Genomic DNA, 26,777 nt, shown 5'->3' with positions numbered 1-26,777 from the left:
AGTGTGTCTCAGAACGTGTGTGTGTATGTGTGACTGAGAGAATGTGAGCGTGTGTCAGTTTCTGAGAGAGCAGGAGAATGTGTGTGGATGGCCAGGTATCTGAGAAAGCGCATCAGTGCCTAAGTGTGTCTCAGAACGTGTGTGTATGTGTGTGACTGAGAGAATGTGAACGTGTGTCAGATTCTGAGAGAGCAGGAGAATGTGTGTGTGGCCGGGTATGTGAGAAAGCGCGTCAGTGCCTGAGTGTGTCTCAGAACGTGTGTGTGTGTGACTTAGAGAATGTGAGCGTGTGTCAGTTTCTGAGAGAGCAGGAGAATGTGTGTGGATGGCTGGGTATCTGAGAAAGCACGTCAGTGCCTGAGTGTGTCTCAGAATGTGTGTGTGTATGTGTGACTGAGAGAATGTGTGTGGATGGCCGGGTATCTGAGAAAGTGCGTCAGTGCGTGAGTGTGTCTCAGAACGTGTGTGTGTATGTGTGACTGAGAGAATGTGAGCGTGTGTCAGTTTCTGAGAGAGCAGGAGAATGTGTGTGTGGCCGGGTATGTGAGAAAGCGCGTCAGTACCCGAGTGTGTCTCAGAATGTGTGTGTGTGACTTAGAGAATGTGAGCGTGTGTCAGTTTCTGAGAGAGCAGGAGAATGTGTGTGGATGGCCAGGTATCTGAGAAAGCCCGTCAGTACCCGAGTGTGTCTCAGAATGTGTGTGTGTGACTTAGAGAATGTGAGCGTGTGTCAGTTTCTGAGAGAGCAGGAGAATGTGTGTGGATGGCTGGGTATCTGAGAAAGCACGTCAGTGCCTGAGTGTGTCTCAGAATGTGTGTGTGTATGTGTGACTGAGAGAATGTGTGTGGATGGCCGGGTATCTGAGAAAGTGCGTCAGTGCCTGAGTGTGTCTCAGAACGTGTGTGTGTATGTGTGACTGAGAGAATGTGAGCATGTGTCAGTTTCTGAGAGAGCAGGAGAATGTGTGTGTGGCCGGGTATGTGAGAAAGCGCGTCAGTGCCTGAGTGTGTCTCAGAATGTGTGTGTGTGACTGAGAGAGCGTGTGTGGATGGCCGGGTATCTAAGAAAGCGCGTCAGTGCCTGAGTGTGTCTCAGAACGTGTGTGTGTGTGACTGAGAGAATGTGAGCGTGTGTCAGTTTCTGAGAGAGCAGGAGAATGTGTGTGGATGGCTGGGTATGTGAGAGAGCGCGTCAGTGCCTGAGTGTGTCTCAGAACGTGTGTGTGTGTGACTGAGAGAATGTGAGTGTGTGTCAGATTCTGAGAGCGCAGGAGAATGTGTGGGAGCCGCCCTTCTTTTCCCACCACTCTTAGGCTCACCAGCTGGGCTGCCACCACTGCGCAACCCCAGTTTAGCTACTTTTCACACCGGATCTAGTGACTTTTATTTCCAAGTAGGGATTGGAATACTGTATGGTGGTGCGTTCATGGGTTTCATTTTTACAGAGATCGCAAAGTGATGATGTTCATAGAATAATAGTTTGGGGGGGGGGTGTTTATTGTTATTAAGAACAAGAATGGCCAAGGTGCAGCAGTTTTTGAGCAGTTTTGTCTCCCTCCCTCGCACTGTCCTTACAGTAAAATTCCTTATTCTCCCTGGGGAGCACAGGCTGTATCCCCCCCACACTCCCACCATCCTTGATCCAGCACAGAAATCCTCATCAAACTCACAGCAAACAAACTGTCCAATCTTTGTGCCAGGGATGATTTCTCCCCTCTCTCTCTCTGCTTACTTTGGGTCTTTTCATTTTCTCTCTGCCTCCCCATTCTGAGTTAAATCCCATCTTCCTCATTTTCTTAGCATTTCAAATATTTTTTATTCTGGTTCAGTAATACAGACACAGACTTTCAAACAATAATTTTGGACAGACATTGAATAAACAATGTTGTCTAAATAGTCTTGGATCCACCTGAAGAGTGCATGAAAAAACTTCAGGCATTCGTATTTCTCTACAAGACGATACAGAATTACAAACCCATCCCCTAATTCCTCCCTCCCCCACCTTCCACTGCTCTATCACTCTGTGATATTGCACAAGAGATAATCTACAACATGGATGATCATTTTAAAAAAAACCAAACAAGAAGCTGTCCCTCCTTTCACTCACAGCTCGCACGATGCAGTTATACAGACTTAGTAATGAGGGTAGAAATAGTTCCTCCTCTAGACCGGGGCTCATTCTCCTGGCCAGAGACTTTTTTTTAACAAATAATCAGAAATGTAGGGTTTCTCTGTCACCTTCTTGTCACTCTAACATCCCTTTCCCCTTTAACATAAGAAATGCCATGCTGGGTCAGACCAAGGTCCATCAAGCCAAGCTTGCTGTCACCAACTACAGCCAGTCCTGGTCACAAATACCTGGCAGATCCCACACTGTACATCCATTTCTTCTTACTCACTCCCAGGCATGGCAATAGTATTCTATAGTCTAAAGTAGTTAATAACGTTTTAAGGAATTTTTCTTCTAGGAACTTGTCCACACCTCTTCTGACCTTGTCCACACCTCTGACAGCAGATTCCACGGTTTGATTGTGCGTTAAGTGGAAAAGTACTTTCTATGATTTGTTTTGAATGTGCTGGTTGTTAGTTTCATGGAGTAGCCCTGTGTTTTGATATCACTTGAAAAAATAAACTTTTCTTCATTTACCCATTCCACCCCACTCATGATTATATAAATTTCTATTATATCCCCCTCAGACATCACTTTTCCAAGCTGAAGAACCCTAATCTGCATAGCCTCTCTCCATAGGAAAGCTGTTTCATTCCCTTTATCATGTTTGTTACACTCCTCTGCGCCTTTTTTATATCTGCTGTATCATGTTGAGATGGAGAAACCAAAACTGCACACAATACTCAAGGTCTGCGCTATGGCTCAATATAGAAGCAATAAAATAGTTTCTGTTTTATTCGCCATTCCTTTTCAGATCATTCCTGTTTGCTTTTTTGACTGCAGCCACACACGGCGCTGAGACTTTCAGTGTATTGTCCACAATGACTTCAAGGTTCTTTTCCTGGATGGTGGCTCCTCATACAGACTCCAGCATTGTGACCCTGTAGTTGGGATTATTTTTCTCTCTGTGCATCACTTAGCATGTTCCCACATTAAATTTCATCTGCCTTTCAGATGCCCAATTCTCCTAGTGTCACAAAGTCCCTTCTGCAGTCCCTCATAATCCTCTGCTGTTTTAACAGCTTTGATATAATTTTGTATCATCTGAAGATCTGATCACCTCACTCATTGTTCCCTTTTGCAGATCATTTATGAATATGTTAAACAGCGCAGGTCTCAGTGCACCCCAAAATGCTCTTAAAAGTGGTCAGATATTAAAAACTCCCTGGCTTTAAATGGAACCACAGAAAGGATCTGTCATGGCCTGGAGAGACTCCAGAGTTCTGCAGGGTCAATACCACAAGAACCTGACACCAGTTTTCTTTTGATAAAATAGGTTTCACACATCTCTTGTGAGATCTATTGCTATTAAATAAATATAGAATTTATGAATAAAAAATAAACCAAAATAATACACATTAGATCAGTGTTTCCCAACCAGTGCACCTTCAGGCCTGATCAGGTGTGCCATGGAAAAATCACCACTGCCTGACGCTCAGATCCAGGTCAGGACCTTACAACAAGAGTCACAATAATATTAATACATTGTTAGTTTACAAGGTGTCACCCTATTCCTGCTCATTTTTGCTATACCAGACTAACATGGCTATCAATCCCTCAGAAAACAATATGAACACATCATTTTTTATTTAAAAATGTATATCTATTAAAATGTGTTAATCGCTAATTGCAAAAATATGTGTATAAATCATATTTATGTATTCTAACTTACATATTCATATAATACACAGCATGCAATAAAGTGAATAAAATAATTAAAAGACAAACACATAGTACATAAAATCTCATGCCAACAGAATCTGCATCATCAATGCAGAAAAGGTGTGTGAAGGGGCTTTGCCAGTCACTAACATTGATCTCGAGTATTTTTCTAGAAAGGAGTTTGTGGTATTTGGGATTCCTCCCACCACTATAGCCCTACTTTTTTTTTTTTTTCGTGGAAAGGCTTTCCTTGGAGCGTGCTCAGTTCTTCAAAGGGTTAGGCATGGCTGCGGGAGTCAGGAGGAAGATCCCGCCCAGGATCTGAACAGAGAGGGTCAGGAGCAGCCCAAAGGAGGCACTGGAGAAGAGAAAAAGAAGCTGGAGATCACCCCCATAGTCTCAAGAAAAGAGAGAGGAGTGGTCATAGCCTCACTCCCCGAGGTCTTGGATCAAACGAAGAGGACGCGGATTGCAGTGGAGAAGTTGGAACTGTGTCCAGTCTGAAAGGACAGGCTGGGTCATTTTGGTTCTCTTTGCCCAAGCGACTAGAAAAACAAGGGTGCAAAGAAGTGTATTTTGGACTTTTGGATTGGAGGCAGCAAAGGCGACAGGTTGGGCTCTGGTATTAGAGCCATCTGAACAGTTTTGACCTGGGACTACAGAGTTTTGACCCGCATTTGGGGATTTTGCTCTGCTTCTCTCTTTTTGCTAGCTGAGTGTTGGGACCCTTTCCAGTTATTCAAACCTCTGGACAAGAGAGAGGGCTTTGCCTTGTGGATAATGGCGCAAGAGAGATGAACAAGGCTACCACATTTTTTATTGCTGTGATTTTTTTGATACTGATCTTTATTTTGTGTAATTTTGGCTCAGATACTTTTGTTTGATTTGCAGTGAAGACTTTATTTTGAACACCACTTTTGGTGTCCTTGCTGTTATTTTGGCGACTGGGCCAGGGGTCCTGGAGATTAACTTCTCCCCCTCCCCCACCAGACTCAAACCCGGACCGGTGGCACCTCTGAATGGTATTCGCAGCACAGGAGATTAACTACTCAAGATTAATATGAAAACAGCGAAATGCCAGAAACAGAAAAGAACTACTCACTTCCTGAGAGACAATAAATGTGGTTTGTAAGTCCAGCATTCATAATAACAACTATCCCTACAGTCCATCTCCCTCCTTTCCAAAACATTACCACTACACCCAGCCCACAAGCTCCAGCACTTCTTTCAAAAGCAATGCCCACCGGATGCTACCAAGGACGACAATTAAGAGATACTTCCCACCATTCCTTAAAAGGAAATAACTGTGCCTTAATTAACTTCCAGAATCTCAGTTAGTTCATTTTTATAGTACTAGTGGATATACAAATGCTGTAGGATGTGATAAGTATTCAGGCAGAAGTGCCTACTGAAGAATTCTTACAGTGCTTATGCCCCTGTTTACAGATAAACAGACTCAGTACTCAGTCAGGTTAGCATTTATTGGTATGCAAAATAAGACAGAGTATCGGGAAGGAGAGACAAGTGACCTGACAGTCACTGTCGGAGCTCCTTCTGCTTGCACATTAGCTGCTTATATAGAAAATTTCTCTCTTTGTTTACCAATTTCCTCTTATCTCAGCACAGCATAATAGTTGGAACTATTTATTTTCATCTTAGCCTAGCCCATTATTGTTGACACCAATATTAGTATGTTTTCCTGTTCCCACAGGTTATCTCTCTTTTATTTGAGTTACAGTCTCACCAGGGCGCCAGTGGTTTCCAGCACGAGTCCTTTTGTTTGGTTATCAGATCTCCCCGCTGGCAATGTTTCTTTTTCTGATATGGCTCTTGAGCACCACAGCTGCAGTTCTGTGCACACTCATCATGCCTGCTAGAGCTGTCTCTTGCTCTGCAAATATACACTACCCCAAAGACCTTACAATATAAGTGGGTACCTGAGGCAATGGGAGATATTAACTGACTTACTCAAGGTTACAAGTGTCATTGGAAGAAGGGAAATTAGAGCCTCTGGGTTCTTTGGTGCCAACCACTAGGCCCCTCTTCCTCCCAGCATTAGTGGTGGCTCTTAAACAGGTAGGAGATCCTTTCTAAGGTCATGTGTAACTATGCATGCTTCCTCTTCTTAGCTTCAGCAGGAGCCACGGGCAGCAGGCAGGGCACGGATAACTAGGCCCAGCTTTTTGCAGCGCACACATCACCTCCTCATTTTCCCTCTCCTTTGAATCCTTCCAGTCTCAGTCTTTGCTAACTCTCTTCATTTGTTTTACAATTTGGAAGAGAGGCTGGTGGGGATTTCAGTGCTTCCCTGGCTCTTCTTTTGACCATATAAATCCTCGTCATGTCCGCATTGCATAGTCAGTGGAGTCTGGTGTGTCACACAACATTTGTGTTAATCTAAGTTGTCCTTGGGCTTGAAAAGGTTGGGAGACCCTGCATTAGAGAAAAAAATCTTTTCTTACATTTTCAGGCAACAATCAGAATGACAAGTCCTTTTGCTTTTTTCCCAACAACTAACTTTGTATTGAGTCTTGATGTTGCAGGAAGGAGGGAGAACCAACCATATGAGGAATAATAATAATAATCTTGGAAACCAGGAAGTTTCACATAAGCTCAGGTTTCATTATATGTCTGAAAATGTCAAGCAAAATTATGTATTTTATTGTCAGGCAATTTGAATATTATAATTTATATACAATATTTCCTTCATGATTTACCTGAGTTTATCACAGATATCACAATTCTGTTTGTCTTGGATAACAGATATTTTATTAGGGGCTTTATTAACTTTATCAAATAAATCTATCACAATAAGCCTAATGATTGTCAGATGTTAAGAGGAATAAATATTAGCAAATATGCTCTGGTTCTTATCATTAAGAATAAACAAGAAACTAAAAGGTGAATTTTCAGACCCATGTGCACACAGTGTTATTGTTTGTAAGGTTTTGGGTGGACCCTTGGACACTGTGGCTGCTGACCACGCCCACGGGGGGGAGTCCAGTGAGGGGCCACAGGTCAGGCTCAGCTTAAGGACACACAACACAGAGATTGATCTTTTATTAACAGTATAGAGGAGCCACCAGAGGTGGCAGTAGTGAGCAGAGATGAAGCCCGGCTGGGCTTGTAGTCCCTCAGGGCACTGGAACAGCGATCCCACAATGGCTGTGCTGTACAGGAGAGAAACTGAGACAGTGAGTACAATGAAGTATATGTAGGGTTCTGGAATAGAGCCTCATTGGTTGAGTACTCACACAGCGGTTCCTCTCGGTAGGAATCACAGGAGCTGAAATAAAGCAGGCCCTCGAGGAGCGAGTACCTGGTTCCAGGGAACAGCTCTGAGAAAAGTAGACAGCAGTATCTTCCAGGCAGAAGTGAAGTCCAGGCAGCGAGTCCGGGAACATGGGCCCTCGAGGAGCGAGTACCGGTTCCAGACAGCGACCTGAAAGAGAAGAGAGAGGCACCCGAGGAGCGGATACCCCAAATAGAATAAGTCCAATAATGGAGAGGCAGAGTAGCTAGGTACGGAGAGCGAATCCCATCCGTAAGGGGTTCCTTGCTAACTCGAGTAGCTAGCAGTAATGTAGGCTTTTTGTATCCGGGATACGTGACGTCATCACAGGGAGATGCCCCTGAGGTTTGCGCCAAAGAAAGTATTTGAAGTAGGGCCGCACGGCACTGGACAGCATGATGGGAGGCAGCGCCCAAGCCGGACTGGGGACGCCGGAGAGGACGGCAGGCAGACACCGCGGCAGCCAAACGTCCGTCAACCGTGGGAGGAGTCGCCAGAGAGGTAAGGAGGGCGGAGTGAAGACGTCGGGCAGCAACAGTCGAAACACACAGACACGCCGATTTTATAACATGCGAGCTCCAACGCACGCGTGTTATAAAATCTGCTATCCACGTGCACATGTGCGCCAGATTTTCTATCAGCACACACATGTGCGTGCGAGTACCAAGTTGCGCACGTCAGGGGTTAAATTTTGTAACAATTGCGTGGCGACATGATAGGGCCTTTCCCCAGTTCCCTCCCAGTCCGCTCCGGGAACTTCCTAAACCCTCTATCTACCCTGCCAGCCTTCTCCCCTATCCTCCCTGACCCCTAAAACCCCTCGAACTAGGGTTTGAACAGCTAAGTTTATGAAAAAGAAAACCAATGAGCTTCAAGACCAGCAATAGATTGAAAAAAAGACCTGAAGTATTGGACCAAACAGGCAGGTCAGCTCTTGGCCAGAGAGATCCTGACCAGAGATTTGTATCAAACATGTTTCTGATAAAGCCACGCGTGCTAATAGGTGGGTCTGTGAAACTAAGCCATAAAACGCAGCCTCAGTGGCGCCTCGCCAGCTCTGATTTTGCAGGAAAACAGTCCTTCATCTTCCTGTGTAGAAAATTGTCTTTCTGTAAGCGACTGCACTCAGCCCAACGTGCTGCCATCGGCTGAGTACACCAGCGACCACCCTTCCTGGCATGCTGCTCACCAGGTGCACGTATGCGCGACACCCCACAGCAGGAAATCACAACTCCAGCGCTTCCTGATGATGTCAAGCGGCTGGGTATATAAACCCAACCACGACGCCAGCAGCTTGCCTCAGCAACGGGTCTTCTGCCTTGTGTGCAGGACGTGTTGCCTCACCGGCTCCTGCTTCCTTGCCTCTTCTTACCTCACCCTGCCTTAGACCGATTCCCAGTATTGGCCTTTCCCTTGGCCGTTAACCACACTCTGCTTGCGGCCTTGCCCTGACTTCAGCCTGGCCCCAGACTCTCTCTCTCTCTCTCTCTCTTTCTTGTCTCTGCCCTGAGGGACCATCGCCTAAGACCTGCCAGCCCCAACCTACAGGGAACCAGGGGCCGGTAAAGGCGAAGCCTCAACTCCAGTCGCAGGCCAGGGCACGTTCACCAGCTGTTGGTGTGGGCCAAGTGGGTTCACCCACTAGGCTGTGCCAACCACACCACAGCACAAGAGTCCAGTCCCATTACACTTTCCTTGTTCAGAAAAAGATGTCAAGCATTCCATGAGCCTTTGCAAGGCAGACTCCATCTTGTCAGCAAATATACAGTAGTTAGGTTTTATTGGGTCTTGCTCCTACATTTTAATGTATTCAGCTACAGTACATTATCTCCATTTTATTTTCAGAGACCCAAATAAATATATCTTGTCCTCATTAGGCCATTAGGGAAAAAGCACAGGACTGGTTCTACGGCTGAGTCCTAAAGCATTGCACGTTCAAGCAGCAGCAGTGTCTGAATCATCAAGCAGGCTGCTCACCCTGTAAAAACACTGCTAGCAGTAATTTTGTTATGGGTTTGACAGTTGCTTGGTTTTGATTGTTAATATTATTACCTTTAAACCTGCAGTAAAGCAGCAGTTATTACACTTAAGAGAAACATGTGGGTAACCTGAACGGAGCGGCAGTTACTACCCTTAACAGAAACATGGGGGCAACTAGCACAGAGCGGCAGTTACTACCCTTAACAGAAACATGGGGGCAACTAGCACAGAGCGGCAGTTACTACCCTTAACAGAAACATGGGGGCAACCAGCACAGAGCGGCAGTTACTACCCTTAACAGAAACATGGGGGCAACTAGCACAGAGCGGCAGTTACTACCCTTAACAGAAACAAGGGAGTAACCTGCACGGAGCGGCAGTTACTACCCTTAACAGAAAAATGGGGGTAACCTGCATGGAGCAGCAGATACTACCTTTAACAGAAACATGGGGTAACCTGCACGGAGCAGCAGTTACTACCCTTAACAGAGACATGGGGGTAACCTGCACGGAGCGGCAGTTACTACCCTTAACAGAAACAAGGGGGTAACTGGCATGGAGCAGCAGTTACTACCCTTAACAGAAACATGGGGGCAACTAGCACAGAGCGGCAGTTACTACCTTTAACAGAAACATGGGGTAACCTGCACGGAGCAGCAGTTACTACCCTTAACAGAGACATGGGGGTAACCTGCACGGAGCGGCAGTTACTACCCTTAACAGAAACAAGGGGGTAACTGGCATGGAGCAGCAGTTACTACCCTTAACAGAAACAAGGGGGTAACTGGCATGGAGCAGCAGTTACTACACTTAACAGAAACATGGGGGTAACCTGCATGGAGCGGCAGCTACTACCCTTAACAGAAACATGGGGGTAACCTGCACGGAGCGGCAGTTACTACCCTTACCAGAATGCATAGAGGTAACCTGCATGGAGTGGCAGTTACTACCCTTAACAGAAACATGGGGGTAACTGGCATGGAGCAGCAGTTACTAACCTTAAAAGAAATAAAGGGTTAACCAACACAGAGCAGCAGTTACTACCCTTAACAGAAACATGGGGGTAACCTGCATGGAGTGGCATTTACTACCCTTAACAGAAACATGGGGGTAACCAGCACAGAGCGGCAGTTACTACCGTAAGAAACTTGCTGGGGCCTATAATTGCATCAAAGATGCTGTGTCCCCCCCCTCCCTCAGATTCTGCACCATCACAAGCCCAAGGACTTCACCCACTTTGGCATCGATCTTTCTCCAGAAATCTTTAACTTGTTCACGTCCTCCAGGTGTATATACTGGAGCCCTCTTCTCCCACCATCTCTCCAGCATGGTCAAGGGATGGAAGGATAAATCTTGGTGAAACACAGAGGGGGGATCTCGATGTCCTGCACAGTCACTCAATGCACCGCTGTCCTATTCTTTTCCAGCCTCCCTCCTGCTGGTCCTGTCCTAGATCCTCATTCCAACTGAGCTCCCAGAGATAAAGGGGGTTCTCTTTCCCCATAAGTCACAGTGATCGCACTACATAAGGGGGATATTATGGTGCATCCTTCTTTTGGATGGCACTCTTCTATCTCAGCCAACTCGTCTGTTTTTAGGAGAACCTCTTTAATCCGGACATAAATTTCCAGGGACTCTGTCCTCAATCCAGACTCGCTTTTCAAGCGTCAAAATGTAATCCGACCTTCCTCATTCCATAACTGACCCAGAAATCCCAGCCCGGCCCTCGACCAGTCCTCCATTTCTGGATCTGCCCTAGAGGTAACACAACGTGGCCAGCACATGAAGGCACTGGGACAGGATTGTGTCTCTACGGAACGAGAATGTTTATACAATTTCCAGTGGACGAGCCGTGCCGCATTGTTCTGCCTCTCCGTGCACAGGCTTCTCACATCCGCACGTCACATCCAGCAACGAGGAGGCGTGAAACCGTTTCCAGTTCTGTCCTGCAGAATCTGCATTTGTCCGTTTCGCCGGTCTTTTCTACTCTGGCCGTGACCCATCTCGGTGCATAGTCCACTGTCCGGTGCTGCAATGACCATTCCTCTTCAGTAGACCAGACGCCTGGGTTATGTCCACCAATCAACAGATGGAAATTTCTTGCGTTCCCTTCTCCTCCAGGCACTCTGCAAAGTTTTGCTGCACCCCCTGTTCAGGTGCCTGCGGGTCGCAGAGCGCGGTCCTTTTCCTGCGCTCTGCTGAGGCAGCCATTGCTCCCTGCTACCAACAAGAGAAAGAATGAGGAAGCCCTGGACCTCCGACCAGTCCAAGACTCCTACCCCAAGGCCGTTCTGATGCCGGTGCTTCCGTGCTCCTCATGCACGGCTCTGGTCTTCATTTTTTGGGGTTTTTGTTTTTAAACTTCATGGACAGGCAGCCCCACACTAGCCCAGTCCTAACACCAGAAACTGAAGCCCCTGGCTCAAGCCCTACTCAACCACGGGAGGGAGAAAATTCTTACATCTCAGGAGCTGCCTTTCGAATCAAGAACGTCTTTCCCAGGGCTCTGCTCACCTGAGGGAGGGAGGACGTGCCATTTTACCCCAGGAGCTGCCCTCCAAAATGTCTTTCCTCTTAAACCAGCCTAACCGGGGTTCAGACAGAGCACGGGATGCTCGTTTACCATCTGCTGGTGACAGAGATCACTGGCAGGCCGAGGTCAGCACGGATGCATATAAGGGGGTGATGTCAGCAAGTCTGCTGAACTCTGTCTCCACCTGCTGGTCGGTGGGCATAACCCATTCTTCAGGCTTCGTCTGACTGGATGATCAGGAAGCATGTTTTCCATGCATAAAATAATGTATGTGCAGAAATCATTTTTTTGTGCGCATAAATCTTATTTTATGCATGGAAAATGTGATATGTGCACATAAACTATGTTTTCTGTGTGCTAATGCTTTTCTGTACACACATTTTCTGTGCAATTGTTTTACTCCCAATGCATTAGTAAAACATTAGTTTACTGCATTGGGAATTTATAAAAAGAATTATTTGTGCGTTAAGAAACTGCACAGACAGGAATGAACCTCACTCCTAAGCCAGATTATGCTGAATTTGATCTCAGTCCCTCAAATACTGCTAGTGCCCTTCACAATACTTGTACTGTGCCAAAGAGAGCTTCCTTCTGGGGTTCATAAGATGTTATATGTATATGCAGCATGTCTAGATGGAGCTGGAAGGCCACTGACTCCCAATACCATTGGGAACATTTCTGGATCTTTCTGTCACATTTCTTGGTCTCGGTTTGCATCATTTGATACTCGAGGTTCTCCTCTCTCTGTCTCTATGGTGCACAGAATGGTCACTTTGTACTGACACGTCTGGCAGCAATGCTGTTCTGGTGCTTTTCTGGTTTTGAGCTTTTTGTCTGTTGGAATGGGGATGTCCCAGGTGATCACAACTTCTTCATTCCCTCAGGGTTGTGATCCCAGTCCTTTTCTGGTACAGAGATGCTCTCCTGTTTATACAATTCCCAGGGGATGAGCCGAGACACCTTACTACGCCTTTCTGTATCCAGGCCTTCTGACATCAACACTTGGCGCCCAGCAGCGAGGTGTGAAACTGTTTCTAGCTCTGTTTTATATAATCTGATTTTATCTGTTTTACCATTTCAGTCTATGCTGGCTGTAACCATCTTCTCTGTAATCCGCTGACCTGTGCTGCGATAATCAATCTCTCCCCTTCAGGTCTAAGCTCACCTCTCCTTCCTACTCCTGCTAGCACTTTACTCCAGCTCTCCTCTGTATTTCTCTTTCTGCAGCAGCTCTTAAGGGCTCCAGACTGGCATCACTTCCACACTTCTTTTTCTTATTAAAGATCTTACAGTTTCCTTTTCCTTATTACTGTTCCTCTTTCTTCCAATTTTTGGCATGCTTTATGAACCTCTTGATTTAAATATAGGATTTTTAGCATGAAAACAGCAGGGCATTACCTCTGTTTTGTATTCAGAGGTCCACGGTGTCTCCAAATGGGTTTGTTTTGCACATACCTGGAGAGGAATAAACTTCACTTGTCAGCCGCTTTACAATGAATGCTCTTGTTAGTACTTTAATTGTGCCAAAGAAAGCTGCCTTCTGGAGTTGATAGGGTGCAATCTTTATAGGCAATAGATCAACATGCACATGAAACCTCTTCTTAATTAAGCCAGTGGCTCCCAATATTACTAGGAATATTTTTGCATCTTTCCTCCTCAATTGCTTGTCTCTGATTGCATCGCATGATACTTAAGGATCAGTGTAGACACTCTGGTCTGATTTCGGCCTGAAGCTTTTATCATACTCGGTAGATGTAAATCATTTCTCTCCTGCATGGCTTATTTTGTGTGTTCTCAGTTCTGATAGCTGACAGAAGCTTTTATCACACTCAATACAAATATACAGATTCTCTCTCATGTGGGCCATCTCATGCTGTTTTAGGTTTGATCTCGTATAGAAGCTTTTATCGCATTTAGTACATGTGTACAGTTTCACTCCTGTGTGAATCACTTGATGCCTTTTCAGTTCTGATCTCACTTTGAAACTTTTATTACACTCAGTACATGAGTACGGCTTTTCAGCTATGTGGCTCATTTGATGAACTTTCAGGTAACATTTCAGTGTGAAGCATTTATCACACTCAGCACATTTATATGGTTTCTGTCCTGTGTGGGTCATCTTATGCATTTTTAGGTGTGATCTCCAATAAAAGCTTCTATCACACTCGGTACATTTATATGGATTCTCTCTTGTATGTATCATTTGATGCCTTTTCAGTTCTGATCTCCTTTTGAAGCTTTTATCACACTCAGTACACATGTATGGTTTCTCTCTCGTGTGGTTTACTTGATGCCTTTTTAATGCTGATCGCCAATAGAAGCTTTTATCACAATCAGTACATTTAAATAGAATCCCACCTGTGTGGATTACTTGATGCCTTTTCAGTTCTAATCTGCTTTTGAAGCTTTTATTGCACTCAGTACATGAATATGGTTTTTCAGCCATGTGGAACATTTGATGTTTTTTCAGGCAAGATTTCTGTGTGAAGTTTTTATCACACTCTGTACATGTGTATGGTTTCTCTCCTGTGTGGATCACTTGATGCCTTTTCAGTGCTGATGTCCTTTTGAAGCTTTTAGCACACTCAGTACATGTGTATGGTTTATCAGTCATGTGGATTACTTGATGCTTTTCCAGGTCTGATTTCCAACAGAAGCTTTTATCACACTCAGTACATTTATATGGATTCTCTCCCATGTGTATCACTTGATGCCTTTTCAGGTCTGATTTCCTTGTGAAGCTTTTATAACACTCAGTACATGAGTATGGTTTTTCAGCCATGTGGAACATTTGATGATTTTTCAGTTCTAATCTGCTTTTGAAGCATTTATCACATTCCGTACATGTGTATGGTTTCTCACTAACATGGCTCATTTGATGCTTTTCCAGTTCTGATCTCCAATAAAAGCTTTTATCACATCCATTACATTTATATGGATTTGCTCCTGTGTGGATTCCTTGATGCCTTTTCAGTGCTGATCTGCTTTTGAAACTTTTATCACACTCAGTACATGTGTATGGTTTCTCTCCAGTGTGGATCTTTTGATGCCTTTTCAGACTTAGTTTTTCACTGAAATGTTTATGACACTCAGTACATATGTAGGGTTTCTCTCCCGTGTGAATCTTTTGATGACTTTTCAGTTGTGATCTCACGCGGAAGCATTTATCACACTCGGTACACGTGTATGGTTTCTCTCCTGTGTGAATCATTTGATGAATTTTTAGGTGTGCTTTTGCACGGAAGCATTTATCACACTCTGTACATTTGTATGGTTTCTCTCCTGTGTGGATCATTTGATGAGTTTCCAGTTTTGATTTCCAATAGAAGCTTTTACCACAATCAGTACATGTGTATGGATTCTCTCCTGTGTGGTTTATTCGTTGCGTTTTCCATTCCAATCCCTTATGAACGCATTCACCATGCTCAGCACATGCAAATGTTTTTTCTTTCATATGGGCCGTTTGATGCTTTCGCAAGTCTGAATATATAATTGATTTTTCTCTTTTGTGACTCATTTGGTGGTTTTTCAGTTGCGATGGAAAAATGAAGGTTTTATTGCATTCACTACATGGAAATGGTTTCTCTCTCATATGATTCTTCTGGTGAGCTTTTAATATTAATTTATTTGCAAATCTTTTTCCGAATTCACTGCATGAAAGGGGTCTCATCCCAGTAAGCACTCTCGGGTGTTTTGTAAGATATTGTTTCAGCCTGAAGCTTTTCCCATATTTAATGCCAGGAAAGGGTCTCTCTCCAGTGTGAATATTCAGGTGTTGTGAGAGAAATTGCTTCCGTCTGAAGCTTACACTACATTTACTACTGGGAAAGGCTCTCTCTGAACTGTGAACATTCATATATTTATTTAAAGAATTCTTAAGCCTCAAGACTTTTCCATATTTAGTAGACTTCAATGGTTTTTCTTCCAAGTGCATTCTCTGGTGTATTTCCAGGTATTTTTTCTGAAGGAATTTTATTCCACACTCAGGACAGGGGAATGATTTATCTTGGTTAGTGTGGAATTTCTGGTGCGCTGTAAGCTGCTGTTCCTGATAGAAGATCTTACCACAGTCTGTACATGTATATGGTCTCTCTCCTCCATGCAGTCTTTGGTGAGATTTTAGAGAGCTCTGATCCATGTAGCAGTCCCCACAATCATTACACTCATACTCTTCTGTTGTCTTGGTTTCCTGTTGCTCCTTAGTGTGAGGGATATCATCAGTACTTTGCTCACAGGGAGTCACATTCTCAGTGGAGTCTCCTGCTGGGTTTCTTGGACTCTCCTGTGGTTTACATTGAGCCCAGCTGTTTCTCTCCCAGTCACAACATGGACAGGTATCCCCTCCCTCTTCCCCTGATACAGTGTTAGTCACCTCCAGATGTTTAGTGGGTTCCTCAGGATGCGTCTTCTTGTGTCTTCCCTTGGACTCATCGATCTCTGGATAAGAAAATAAAGGATAGAAATTACTTGATGTGAGGGAGACTCAGAGTGACAACGGTCAGGTTTTTCCCAGTATTAACCCCTCCGAGGGTACAGGGGTGTAAAGCAGCCACGTCACCTCCTCTCTGCAACATTCTCGGATGAACTACATCAGTGTTTCTCAACCTTCTGAATGCCAGGGACTGGCTAACTACTTTCCTTAAATTCTGTGGGCCAGTGGTATCTCTGGCAGTGGAAATACACCTCCCCCACCCACTGTTTAATCTCATAAATCAGCTAAGCAGCTGGTCTGTGTCTTTTTAAGGAGGTAACTAGCCAATTAAATAACTATTTTGAGGGAGGGGATAGTTGCTCTTAAAAACGTTCCCCCCCCCCTCTCTCCTAAACAGCCAACAGTATTGTCCATAAAAAAACCCCCCAAAAACAAAAGCAGCTCTTCCTCCCAGCCAACCACCAGTTTATGATTGGGAAAACAAAACACTTCTCCTTCTCTCTCTCACTCCCCCCATCGCATTTCTACTAAAATTAATGCTTCCCTTCTCTGTGGACTTTATTCCTTTTGAGGCTGGTTCTGATCTCTGGGAGGGAGCAGCTGCAGCTGAATGTTAAAGAGTTGATATGAGACTGCGTCAGTGTCTGCTCCGCTCTCAGGCCCTGTGGTTACCTGACATCCTCCTATATTTTCTATAGGAGACGGGACCTGAAAGCAGAGCAGATGCAGACTCAGACTCACTCTGGCTCATTACCTTTCAGCTGTAGCTGCTCTCCTCCCAGTGTTTGGGCCTCAGAACAGCCCCAAATGGGGAAAAAAAGGGCTTCAGGGCAGAGTTGAGGGTGGGAGGTAGGAAGAGGATCTTCTGGCTGGGAGGCAGGATGCAGTGCAGTGGGTGCAGCTGCAGAGCAGTCCTTGCTTCCTATTTGTCCTCCTGCAGGGTTGAGGGAGGGACTTAGGAAGAGGATCAGGTGGCTGGGATGAAGGATGCAGTGCAGTGGGTGGAGCTGCAGAGCAGGTCTTGCTTCCTCCTTGACCTCCTGCAGGGCTGAGGGTGGGACTTAGGAAGAGGATCTGCTGGCTGGGATGCAGGATGCAGTGCAGTGGGTGCAGCTGCAGAGCAGGTCTTGCTTCCTCCTTGTCCTCCTGCAGGGTTGAGGGAGGGACTTAGGAAGAGGATCTGGTGGCTGGGATGCAGGATGCAGTGCAGTGGGTGCAGCTGCAGAGCAGGTCTTGCTTCCTCCTTGTCCTCCTGCAGGGTTGAGGGTGGGACTTAGGAAGAGGATCTGCTGGCTGGGATGCAGTGCAGTGGGTGCAGCTGCAGAGCAGGTCTTGCTTCCTCCTTGTCCTCCTGCAGGGTTGAGGGTGGGAGTTAGGAAGAGGATCTGCTGGCTGGGATGCAGTGCAGTGGGTGCAGCTGCAGTGCAGGACTTGCTTCCTCTCTGTCCCTCTGCAGGGTTGAGGGTGGGAGTTAGGAAGAAGATCTGCTGGCTGGGATGCAGTGCCTTGCAGTGGGTGCAGCTGCAGAGCAGGTCTTGCTTCCTCCTTGTCCTCCTGCAGGATTGAGGGTGGGGCTTAGGAAGAGGATCTGCTGGCTGGGATGCAGTGCAGTGGGTGCAGCTGCAGAGCAGGTCTTGCTTCCTCCTTGTCCTCCTGCAGGGTTGAGGGTGGGACTTAGGAAGAGAATCTGCTGGCTGGGATGCAGTGCAGTGGGTGCAGCTGCAGAGTAGGTCTTGCTTCCTTCTGGTCCTCATGCAATCGCCGTCACTTTGTCGACAGTCAGATATGTTGCCAAGGATCAGTGCCTGGTTTTTTATGTAACTCACCAGGCCTAATAGTATTTGATTTATGTGGATTTAAATAACCCTCTTCCCATGAAAGCATAAGGCAGTGTGTAATAAAAAATCATTGTCATCAAATAATAAATACAATACTGCATACAAACTTTTAATAAATAAATTAAAACTAGACAAGCATAAAATAACCATCAGTCAAAACTACCACGATATCAAAAGACAAAATAAAATTAGCAGAGAATAATTCCATAACATGAATATGTAAAAAGAAATACAACTTGTAAGCGAAGTGGACTTTGTGCCAGGGCGTGGTTGATGCAGCCTAAAGGGTGAACCCCCTCGGCCCATGCTGCCAGTTGATGGACATGCCCTGGGCTGGGAATGGACTGGAGTTTCACCTATACCAGCCACGCTCCCCACTGGCTAGGTCTTTAGGTTCCCGGGGCTGCCTCCTCTCTTTCTCATCCTGAGAGAGTCTTACATGGCCCAATTGCATGGGCTGTGCCGCAGGAGGAGCGGGTTCTGGACTGGGAGTACTGGAAAAGAGGAGTCAAACGGAACGGTCGTCGAGAAGCCTTGTTTTCCTGGGTCTAGTCTTGAAACCTCCAGTCTACTCAGATGGCCAGTGCGATCACACCCTCCAATAGTTGGCGGAACATCATGCCCAGCCAGCACACCCTTGATCTGGCCAGACAATCCCTGCCAGAAAACGGCTATCTGGCTGTCCTCTGCCCGTTGGAGCTCCGAGACTGGAGCACGGTAATGTATGGCGTACTCTCTCATGCTGCGGGTTCTTTGGACGCGAAGGAGTTCAGCTGCCCGTGGAAGAGGCCCAGCCAGGTTTGTCAAAGGCGAGGTGGAACTGGCGAAGGAATTCCTGGAGGTCATGGGAGAATCAGGTCCTCTCGTTCCCAAAATGGGGACCCCCCTCCAGGCCAGAGCCCTACCATCTAGTACCAAGAGCATGCGGGTCACTCTGGGGCGGTCAGCGGGGGAACAAGGTGGGCTGGCACGCGAAGTGCATTCGGCACTGGTCCAGCAAAACCCTGGCATTCGTTTGGGCCTCTCCAAGGTAATGGGGAGGCGGTGGCAGAAGTGGAATGGGCCTCGAAAGAAGAGCCAGCATCAGCGGTGGCGTTTGCACGCTGTCCATTCCTCCAGCGAGTCTCTGGAGAACTCTGTCCCCCGGTCCAGGATCCCTTGCTGCTGCTGGATGTGCTGTGCAACCCCCAGGATAGCCGAAAGCAATCCTGTAAGTGAAGGGGCCTCCTGTGCTGGGGCATGGTTGGCACGGTCTAGAGGGCGAGCCGCCTAGGCCCACACTGTCAGCTGGTGGATGTGCCCCGGGCTGGGAGTGCACTGGAGTTTTACCTCTCCCAGCCCTGCTCCCCACGGGTTGGGCCTTTGAGTTCCAGGTGGCCCAGTAGGACTCAGGCGATAGCCCCTCAGAGCTAAGACAAGGAGAGAGAGTCCTGGGCCGAGCCAAAGGTCAGGGCAGGCAGTAAGGAGACCGTAGTCCAGGTCTCAAGCAGCTTCTGGAAGACCAATGCAACACGATATAGAGAATTCATTTACATTTCAATTTTAAGCAACGCTGTGACACTAATCGCTACAAACTTAGGGCCTCACTTACTAAGCCTTTTCCCCCTAATCTGTGTCTATGGGGGAAAAAAAGCTTAGCAAACAAGACCCTTCAACTGAAAGCCCTCAGATGACAGGGAAATATCTCCAATCCCTGAATGTAATTCACCTTGAGATACAATGAAAAGGCATGGGCTGAATCTAAAATAATTAAATAGTGCGGCATGATTTCTAATTTCTATTCATAAAATGGTACCATTAGATTCTTTTTTTTTTTTGCAAAATCATTTTTATTGAAAGTGGCATTCCAAACTCATGCCCCGTGTTATAAGGCAATCTCCCCCCCACCATATATTCCCTCAGTATCATACTCATCCAACCCCCCCCCCCAAGCCAAACTCAATCCCGCCGCCGGATCCAACACATTCACACGCTTCCCATACACCCGTCACGTACCAAACCGCACTCCCCACATTGCAATGAATGCCCTGCCCCTCAGTATACAGCCTTTAACAATTTCAAATGGCTTTGCCTAGATTCTGGGACACACTCCCCCACCGAAGCAGACTACCAAGGATACCAGCGGACAAGGGACTCAGCCAAAACCACCCCCAACCCTTACTTATTGAGAAATCAGCTTTGAAGCAGAAGCAGTGGAGCCATCTGGGCACGGACAGAGTCCTCTCCCCCCTCCAGTCAGTAGAGCAGGCCAACTCTCCAAGATGGGTTTCCACCAACGCCGGTAAATGATCCCAGAATCTTTTCCAAGCTTCAGCACATAGGGTAGAGCCTGAACGTTTAGCAAATTTCATGTCCCGCCACTCTGTTTACGTACGTTGAGTCATTTTGTCCACCCACACATCAAAGGAAGGCCCAACCTCCCCTATCCAATCCAAAGGGAACACATTTACATGCCCAGGCCAGTGCACAAACGTGATGTGATCAGGTTGGGTTTTGCCAGAGCAAGAGAGTCTTCCCAACAACACTGGCTCTCCAGAACGTGGCACTGCAGTTAAGACATCGCACGAAGAACTGCTGACCGGAAAGCATCCAGCTCAGTGCACGTGATGCAGCGACGCGGAAAAGTTCCAGGTCCGGCTGTGCATTCTGTCCACGTAAGCCGACGTTGCTCTTCGCATTTTGTGCCATTTTTTGCGTCATCGATACACGCAAGATGAAGCATTTTAAACTGCATCTCTCTTAAACCAGAGGCTCGAAAAAGGCCTAGGCTTCTTTAAAACACTTTTGAAGGACCTCTGCTGAGATCTCATCCGAGAACAGCACGGGCCATCACTGAACAAGCCCTTCCATAAACTGCGTCTCACACATGTTGTGCCAGTCTGAGATTGAATTCCCCCTTTGTCGACACCGCTCGTACATCCCGTGAAAAAGAGGTCTCCATCTGTCCAAGACAATGGTGCTAGTTAGTCTCGAGTCTGCAAAAAGGCATAAAAAAAATGGCGAGGACAGTCTGTGATGAAATCTTTGCAGTTGATCAAAGGCTGTGCAAGTGAAACCGTCCTCTTCGTATATAATCTGATACCCGCGTTATCCCTTGTTCTTTCCAATATCTAAAGTTGACCCATATTCTAAACCAGGCTTGGTCTTTGTTGCCGAGAAGGGGCGTATGCATAGACTGTCGTGCTCTTAAACTTATCTTACGCCGCCATCGCCACGCCAACACCACAGGATATTCATGCAGTTTCAGCACCTGCTTGTCCACAGTGTGAAGAAGGTACGCAGGGAACCAGGGAGATACGTTTTCAGTTTCTCTTCACAGTGCGCATATTTGCCTGAGATCCACTCGCCCAGAAAATGCACCTGGCAGGCCTTGTAGTACCGAAGGCCCGGAAAATCCAGCCCCTGTAGTCCCTTCCGCACATCAGCTTTGCATAACTGATCCCGGCAGCCTTCCCATTCCAAATAACATTGAGAAAAGACGATCGAAAGCTTTTCAGATCATTCGCTGGCAACCAAAATGGGAGCATTTGCATTTTGGATAAACTTTGGGGGAGAATCACCATTTTAATGAGAGAGCGCACCACCCCAGAAAAGATCATGGTTAGTGCCCGCCACACCGGGAGCTGAGCACAGCCTCCAGTGAGAACCTGTACGACATGAAGCGTAGATATGGAACTGAGCTTCCTAGGGGCCCATGCTCCCAAGTATGTAATCTTTCGGTCGGCACGAGCAAAGGGAAACGAGAACGGGCCAGCCCAGAGCATGCTAACTTCGGGATGATTCACCAGTGCCTCTGACTTCTTGAAATGTATTTTTAAACCAGCCATCTTTCGAAAACGCAAGAAAATATTTACTATCACCAGCGCACTCTCTAACGGTCTGCTAACAAATAATAATACATCGTCGGTGAACATAGCCAATTTTAGCCAATGTTCCCCAAAAGGGGAAAAGATCCCCTTGGAAGTAGGGTCCTGGAGGCCCCTATCCCTCCTAAATGTGGATCGGAACATTCTAGCTGCGGTCCTAGCTGGCAGAATTAATTGAATGCTTCCATCTCTGATACGTGGCCACCAGACTGGTTTTGTCGAAGGACATCGTTGTGTTAAGAACGCACGGCGCCTTATCACGGCTTTCAGTGCCACGTCCGACTCTAATGCTCTGAGGTGAGGTTTAGACGCTGAGAAAGCGTTTGACTTGCTAACATGGGACTTTATGTTCTGGGCATTATTACAGCAGTATGGTTTCAGGGGAAACCTGCTGGGATGACTGTCGGTGATGTACGGTAATCCCAGTGCTCGCATTCTTTGGAATGGAGAACTCTCCCCCTCTTTCGCCTGCCCCCTTTCTCCTCTCTTATTCATTTCAGCGGTGGAGCCCTTAGCTATGAAATTAAGGGAAGAGAAGGTTGTCACGGCATCACATTTGGGGGAACATTGGCTAAAATTGGCTATGTTCACCGATGAAAACAGGGGGACAATTAGAACCCCTCCCCCCCCCCTATGTGCTAATAGTTATAATCATCAGTCATTCATGTTATGAAAAGAGTGCACTTCATTACGTGTGCTTGAGCACCGGGAGATAAAGACTGCAGTGGAACTATCCAAAAATATCTCGAGTGAAACTCTTCTTTTAACTCGAGTTAACCTCTTCTTTTAAACCCCGACATTGCAATGTTTCGGAAGGGTCAATATCTTCCTTCCTCAGGGGGACCACCAAGGTTCTGTGAAGAACAATATAACCCGGTGACCTTCTCTGTCTCTGCCGGTGACGCTATTCTCATTACTGTAATGCTTCTTTTTTCTTGAGGTTGTTTATCAGCGTTTCTTCTCCTGCTACAGTGTTGCTTTAAATTTAAGCATTTTCCACAATAAAATTCCGGGTTATATTGTTCTCCCCTCTCCTCTCAGGCCCTCCCCCTCCATCTCCTCCCACAACTCAGGCCCTTCCCCAGCCTAAAAATGCCCAAAACGGAATTTATGAAAAAATTGCAAATTGCGTTATGGGCAAAACACACGATAGCGCACAGCTTAATGCAATGTATTTATTTATTTAAAAGTTTTTATATACTGCACAGTGGGGTAGAGATCTATCCACCTAGGCGGTTTACAGTAAAACATACATAATATCATAACGTTATTTTCAGCATTAAAACTGTGCGATACTGGGTGTTATGGCTTCATAAAGTGCGAAGCCAGCCCACTTTTTCAGAAACCCTGCCCCGGACTCCTCCTCAATCCCTCCCCTTTTAAACATTTGCATCGCGCCATGCGTTATGACACTTAGCACGTGCATTAAGCCGGTTTTTCGCATGCAAAAACGCCATAACGCAATTTGATTAATGACTCTGTAAGTCTGCACATTGCAGCGATGGCCCTGAGCTGGAGGCAGGCACCAAGGCACCTTCTTGAACCCTGCAGTCATGGGCCCTGTTTCTAATTAGTCGGTGTCACCCCTGAGCAATGACCAAGATTGCCTGTCCTTCCCGGGCCAATGAATGCTGCCTCTGCATAAATCCTGGGTCCAATTTCAGCCGACTCAGGGAGCAGAAGACCCAACTTCACTCAATAATGAAATATTCCCTTCTCCCCTCCAAAAATATGAATTTCTTAAAATCTTCTCTCCTTACCCAGTGAGATGAGGTTCTGATAATTCTCCTTCATTACATCCTCATAAAGCTTCTTCTGCCATTCCTGTAAATCCTCCCATTCTTCCTGGGAGAAAAGAATGGCGATATCCTCAAAGGTTACTGGGACCTGAAACACAGACCAGAAACACTCAGCACCTTCTGGGTAGGGTAGGCGGAGAGCTTCCTCTGTGTGTATAATTCACAGTTACATAACACACAGTCCCAGAGCAGGACTATTGCTACTGGAAACCAGTTACACTCAGCACCTGGGACACAAAACCTCTCTTTGTGGGACTCCCGTTCTCTCTCCTTACACCCAGGCGGGTCCCAAATTGCCTTTTCTGTGTCTCAGGTCTGCTGAGGGTCCCATCAGAGTCAGGACTGACTCTGCAGTGTCCCAAGTTACAAACCTGCAGCAGTGTTTGTACAGAGAGGGCAGGATTGCAATGTTTAATACCTGCCATTATGAAGTTCTCCCTTTTTTAACCACTTAGTAATTAAAGGATGTTAAAAGCATAGCGTGATGATTATACATGCTCACAAATTATCACAATCTCCATTAGTAGTTTCTTTCTTTATTTAAAGTTTTTACTATACCGACATTCGTTGGAGACATCACATTGGTTTACATTGAAACATAACAGCAGCGGAGTTGCTTTACAGAGGAACAATGTTGATAATAATGAACAATAGCTAAGGGGGGTGGGGGGAGATAACCAGGGGGGACTGGGGGCGGAATTTAACCTTTATCAGATACAGTGAAGGGTTCCATGATAAGATTGGGAGAGGAAGGCTTATTTTAAAGAAAATGAGCCATATATATTTCCATAAAATATAAACTTCAGTACTCATTGATCCTGTTTCCCTTCTGGTTTTCAGGTCCTGTTTTTTTACTTTTTCACATGGGAAGCAGTTCATAGCTCTGCCAACTCATTCTCTTCCCTTCTTACTACCTCCTTAACATCTTTATCAGTCTTTCCATGATCTCCCCTCAAATCCGCCCCCACCCCCCACTTTTTCCAATACATCACTCTGTAATGGCTTTTTCCACCACTGCTGTAGCCACGTGACTGCTCTTTGCCCCACCTCCTACCCTATGGATTCCCACCACTGGTGCAGATGCTCTTCTTCTGCACTGTGGGCTTGTCTTTTGCTCTGTGTATCCACCCACACAGGCCAGATTCCACCACCACCACGTCTGCAGCTAGTTCTTACTGCTGCTAGTCTCTCCTGCCTGACCCTGCCAGAAATAACTGGCAGTGTGGTTCACAGTAACAAAAGATACATGGTTTTGGCTGTAGTGGTGGGGGTACAGGAGGCTGACAGCAGCAGCAGCAAGTAAATCAAGGAGGACTTACTGGGGGAGCTGGAGAAGAAAATGAGAGGACCATTATTTATTTATTTATTTATTTAACACTTTTTTATACCGACCTTCATAGTAATAACCATATCGGATCGGTTTACATAGAACAAGGGTATAACTGAAGCAATAAATAAAAGTAATTAACAAGAGAGGTGAATAAAGCAAAGTTACATTTAACAAGGAGTAAAAACTTGGGAAGCTTAAATAGCTGGAAGAAAGTAAAGGCAGGAGGTAATTATAACAATACAATAAGGAATTTGGGTTAGAGCTTACTGCAGGATAGGGAGAGTGAGCAGGCAGGAACGAGAGAAAGAATAATGAGGGAAGAGAGACTGGTTGGTTGAGAGAGACATTAAAGGGGGAGACTGGAGTGAGATGACAAAGAGAAAAGGATAGACTGTGGGACAGATCCATAAATACTTATTAGCCAGAAAGATAGACTTCAGTTTCTCCACATCTTATTTCTTCCACAGAACAACATAAAACAGACTTTTGTATTGGGATTTGCAGGATACATCCCGATCACCTGGCCCCTGTTGAAGACAGGATGCTGTGGTTGATGGAGCATTGCTCTGACCTCGCATGGCATTTATGTTCCTAGTGTTTATACAGAGCGGGCAGGAAACTGAGGCAATCTCCTACCTGAGGAGAAGCTCCTGCAGGCATTTTCCTCTCTGCTGCTTTCAGGATAAGAAATGAATTAGAGGTTCTTTCTGGAGCTGGGGAAGAGCTAATTGTTTGCCTCTTACTGTTACAAGGGGGAGAGTAAAACTAAGAGGCAGAGCTCGAGGAGGAGAGACGAGTTTCTTCTTCTCTGGATCCGACTTTCAGCAGCTGCAAGTGGGCAGAGCAGCTCCGCTTCCTGATGGGCGCAGTCTGATGACATCACCCAGGAGGGAGGCGAGAATTACAGAGTGAGCGCGCAATGATGACATCACGGTGCACCGAGGATGTTTGAAGTCGCAAGTGTGGGATGCGGTTTTGCCAGTTTAGCTATTTTATAGATAAATCTGGAGTCTCTGAACCAAATGGAGATTTTAGAACTGTGAATGAGGCAGGGAGCTAATTTAGCCATTCTTGGACAACTTAGCTACGAATGTAGCGACTTTCTCACAGCTCTAAAATTTCCATCAGGCTCCCAACTAACGGAGCATATCTGGAAGCAGAAAAGTGCAAGAGAGTGAGACCGCCTCTGGCTAGAATGGGGCAGGGAAGTGAGACCTCCTCTGGCCAGCGTGCAAGAGTGTGAGACATCCTCTGACTAGTATAGGATAGGAAAGTACAGGAGAGTGAGACCTCCTCTGGCCAGCGTGCAAGAGTGTGAGACATCCTCTGACTAGTATAGGATAGGAAAGTACAGGAGAGTGAGACCTCCTCTGGCTCGAATGGGGCAGGGAAGTGAGACCTCTGGCCAGCATGCAAGAGTATGAGACATCCTCTGGCTCGAATGGGGCAGGGAAGTGAGACCTCTGGCCAGCATGCAAGAGTATGAGACATCCTCTGGCTCGAATGGGGCAGGGAAGTGAGACCTCTGGCCAGCGTGCAAGAGTGTGAGACATCCTCTGACTAGTATAGGATAGGAAAGTACAGGAGAGTGAGACCTCCTCTGGCTCGAATGGGGCAGGGAAGTGAGACCTCTGGCCAGCGTGCAAGAGTGTGAGACATCCTCTGACTAGTATAGGATAGGAAAGTACAGGAGAGTGAGACCTCCTCTGGCTCGAATGGGGCAGGGAAGTGAGACCTCTGGCCAGCATGCAAGAGTATGAGACATCCTCTGGCTCGAATGGGGCAGGGAAGTGAGACCTCTGGCCAGCATGCAAGAGTATGAGACATCCTCTGGCTCGAATGGGGCAGGGAAGTGAGACCTCTGGCCAGCATGCAA

The 26,777-nt window shown here is 46.4% G+C and overlaps 1 protein-coding gene across 1 annotated transcript; it reads right to left on the bottom strand.

The window, feature by feature from the left end:
* Positions 1 to 10,011: 10,011 nt before the first annotated feature.
* On the bottom strand, positions 10,012 to 25,755 carry LOC115083796 (zinc finger protein 665-like). Its single transcript, XM_029587817.1, has 3 exons — positions 25,538 to 25,755; positions 23,533 to 23,659; positions 10,012 to 16,073 (listed from the first exon to the last, which is right to left on the bottom strand). The coding sequence occupies exons 1-3, from the start codon at positions 25,559 to 25,561 to the stop codon at positions 13,396 to 13,398; spliced, it is 2,829 nt and encodes a 942-aa protein (XP_029443677.1). The 5' UTR covers positions 25,562 to 25,755; the 3' UTR covers positions 10,012 to 13,395.
* Positions 25,756 to 26,777: the final 1,022 nt, after the last annotated feature.

The sequence above is a fragment of the Rhinatrema bivittatum genome, chromosome 2 (genome assembly GCF_901001135.1).
Source record: "Rhinatrema bivittatum chromosome 2, aRhiBiv1.1, whole genome shotgun sequence".
NCBI lineage: Eukaryota > Metazoa > Chordata > Amphibia > Gymnophiona > Rhinatrematidae > Rhinatrema > Rhinatrema bivittatum.
Note: the sequence above shows the minus strand (reverse complement) of the source record. Positions and strands in the feature narration are given on the sequence as shown.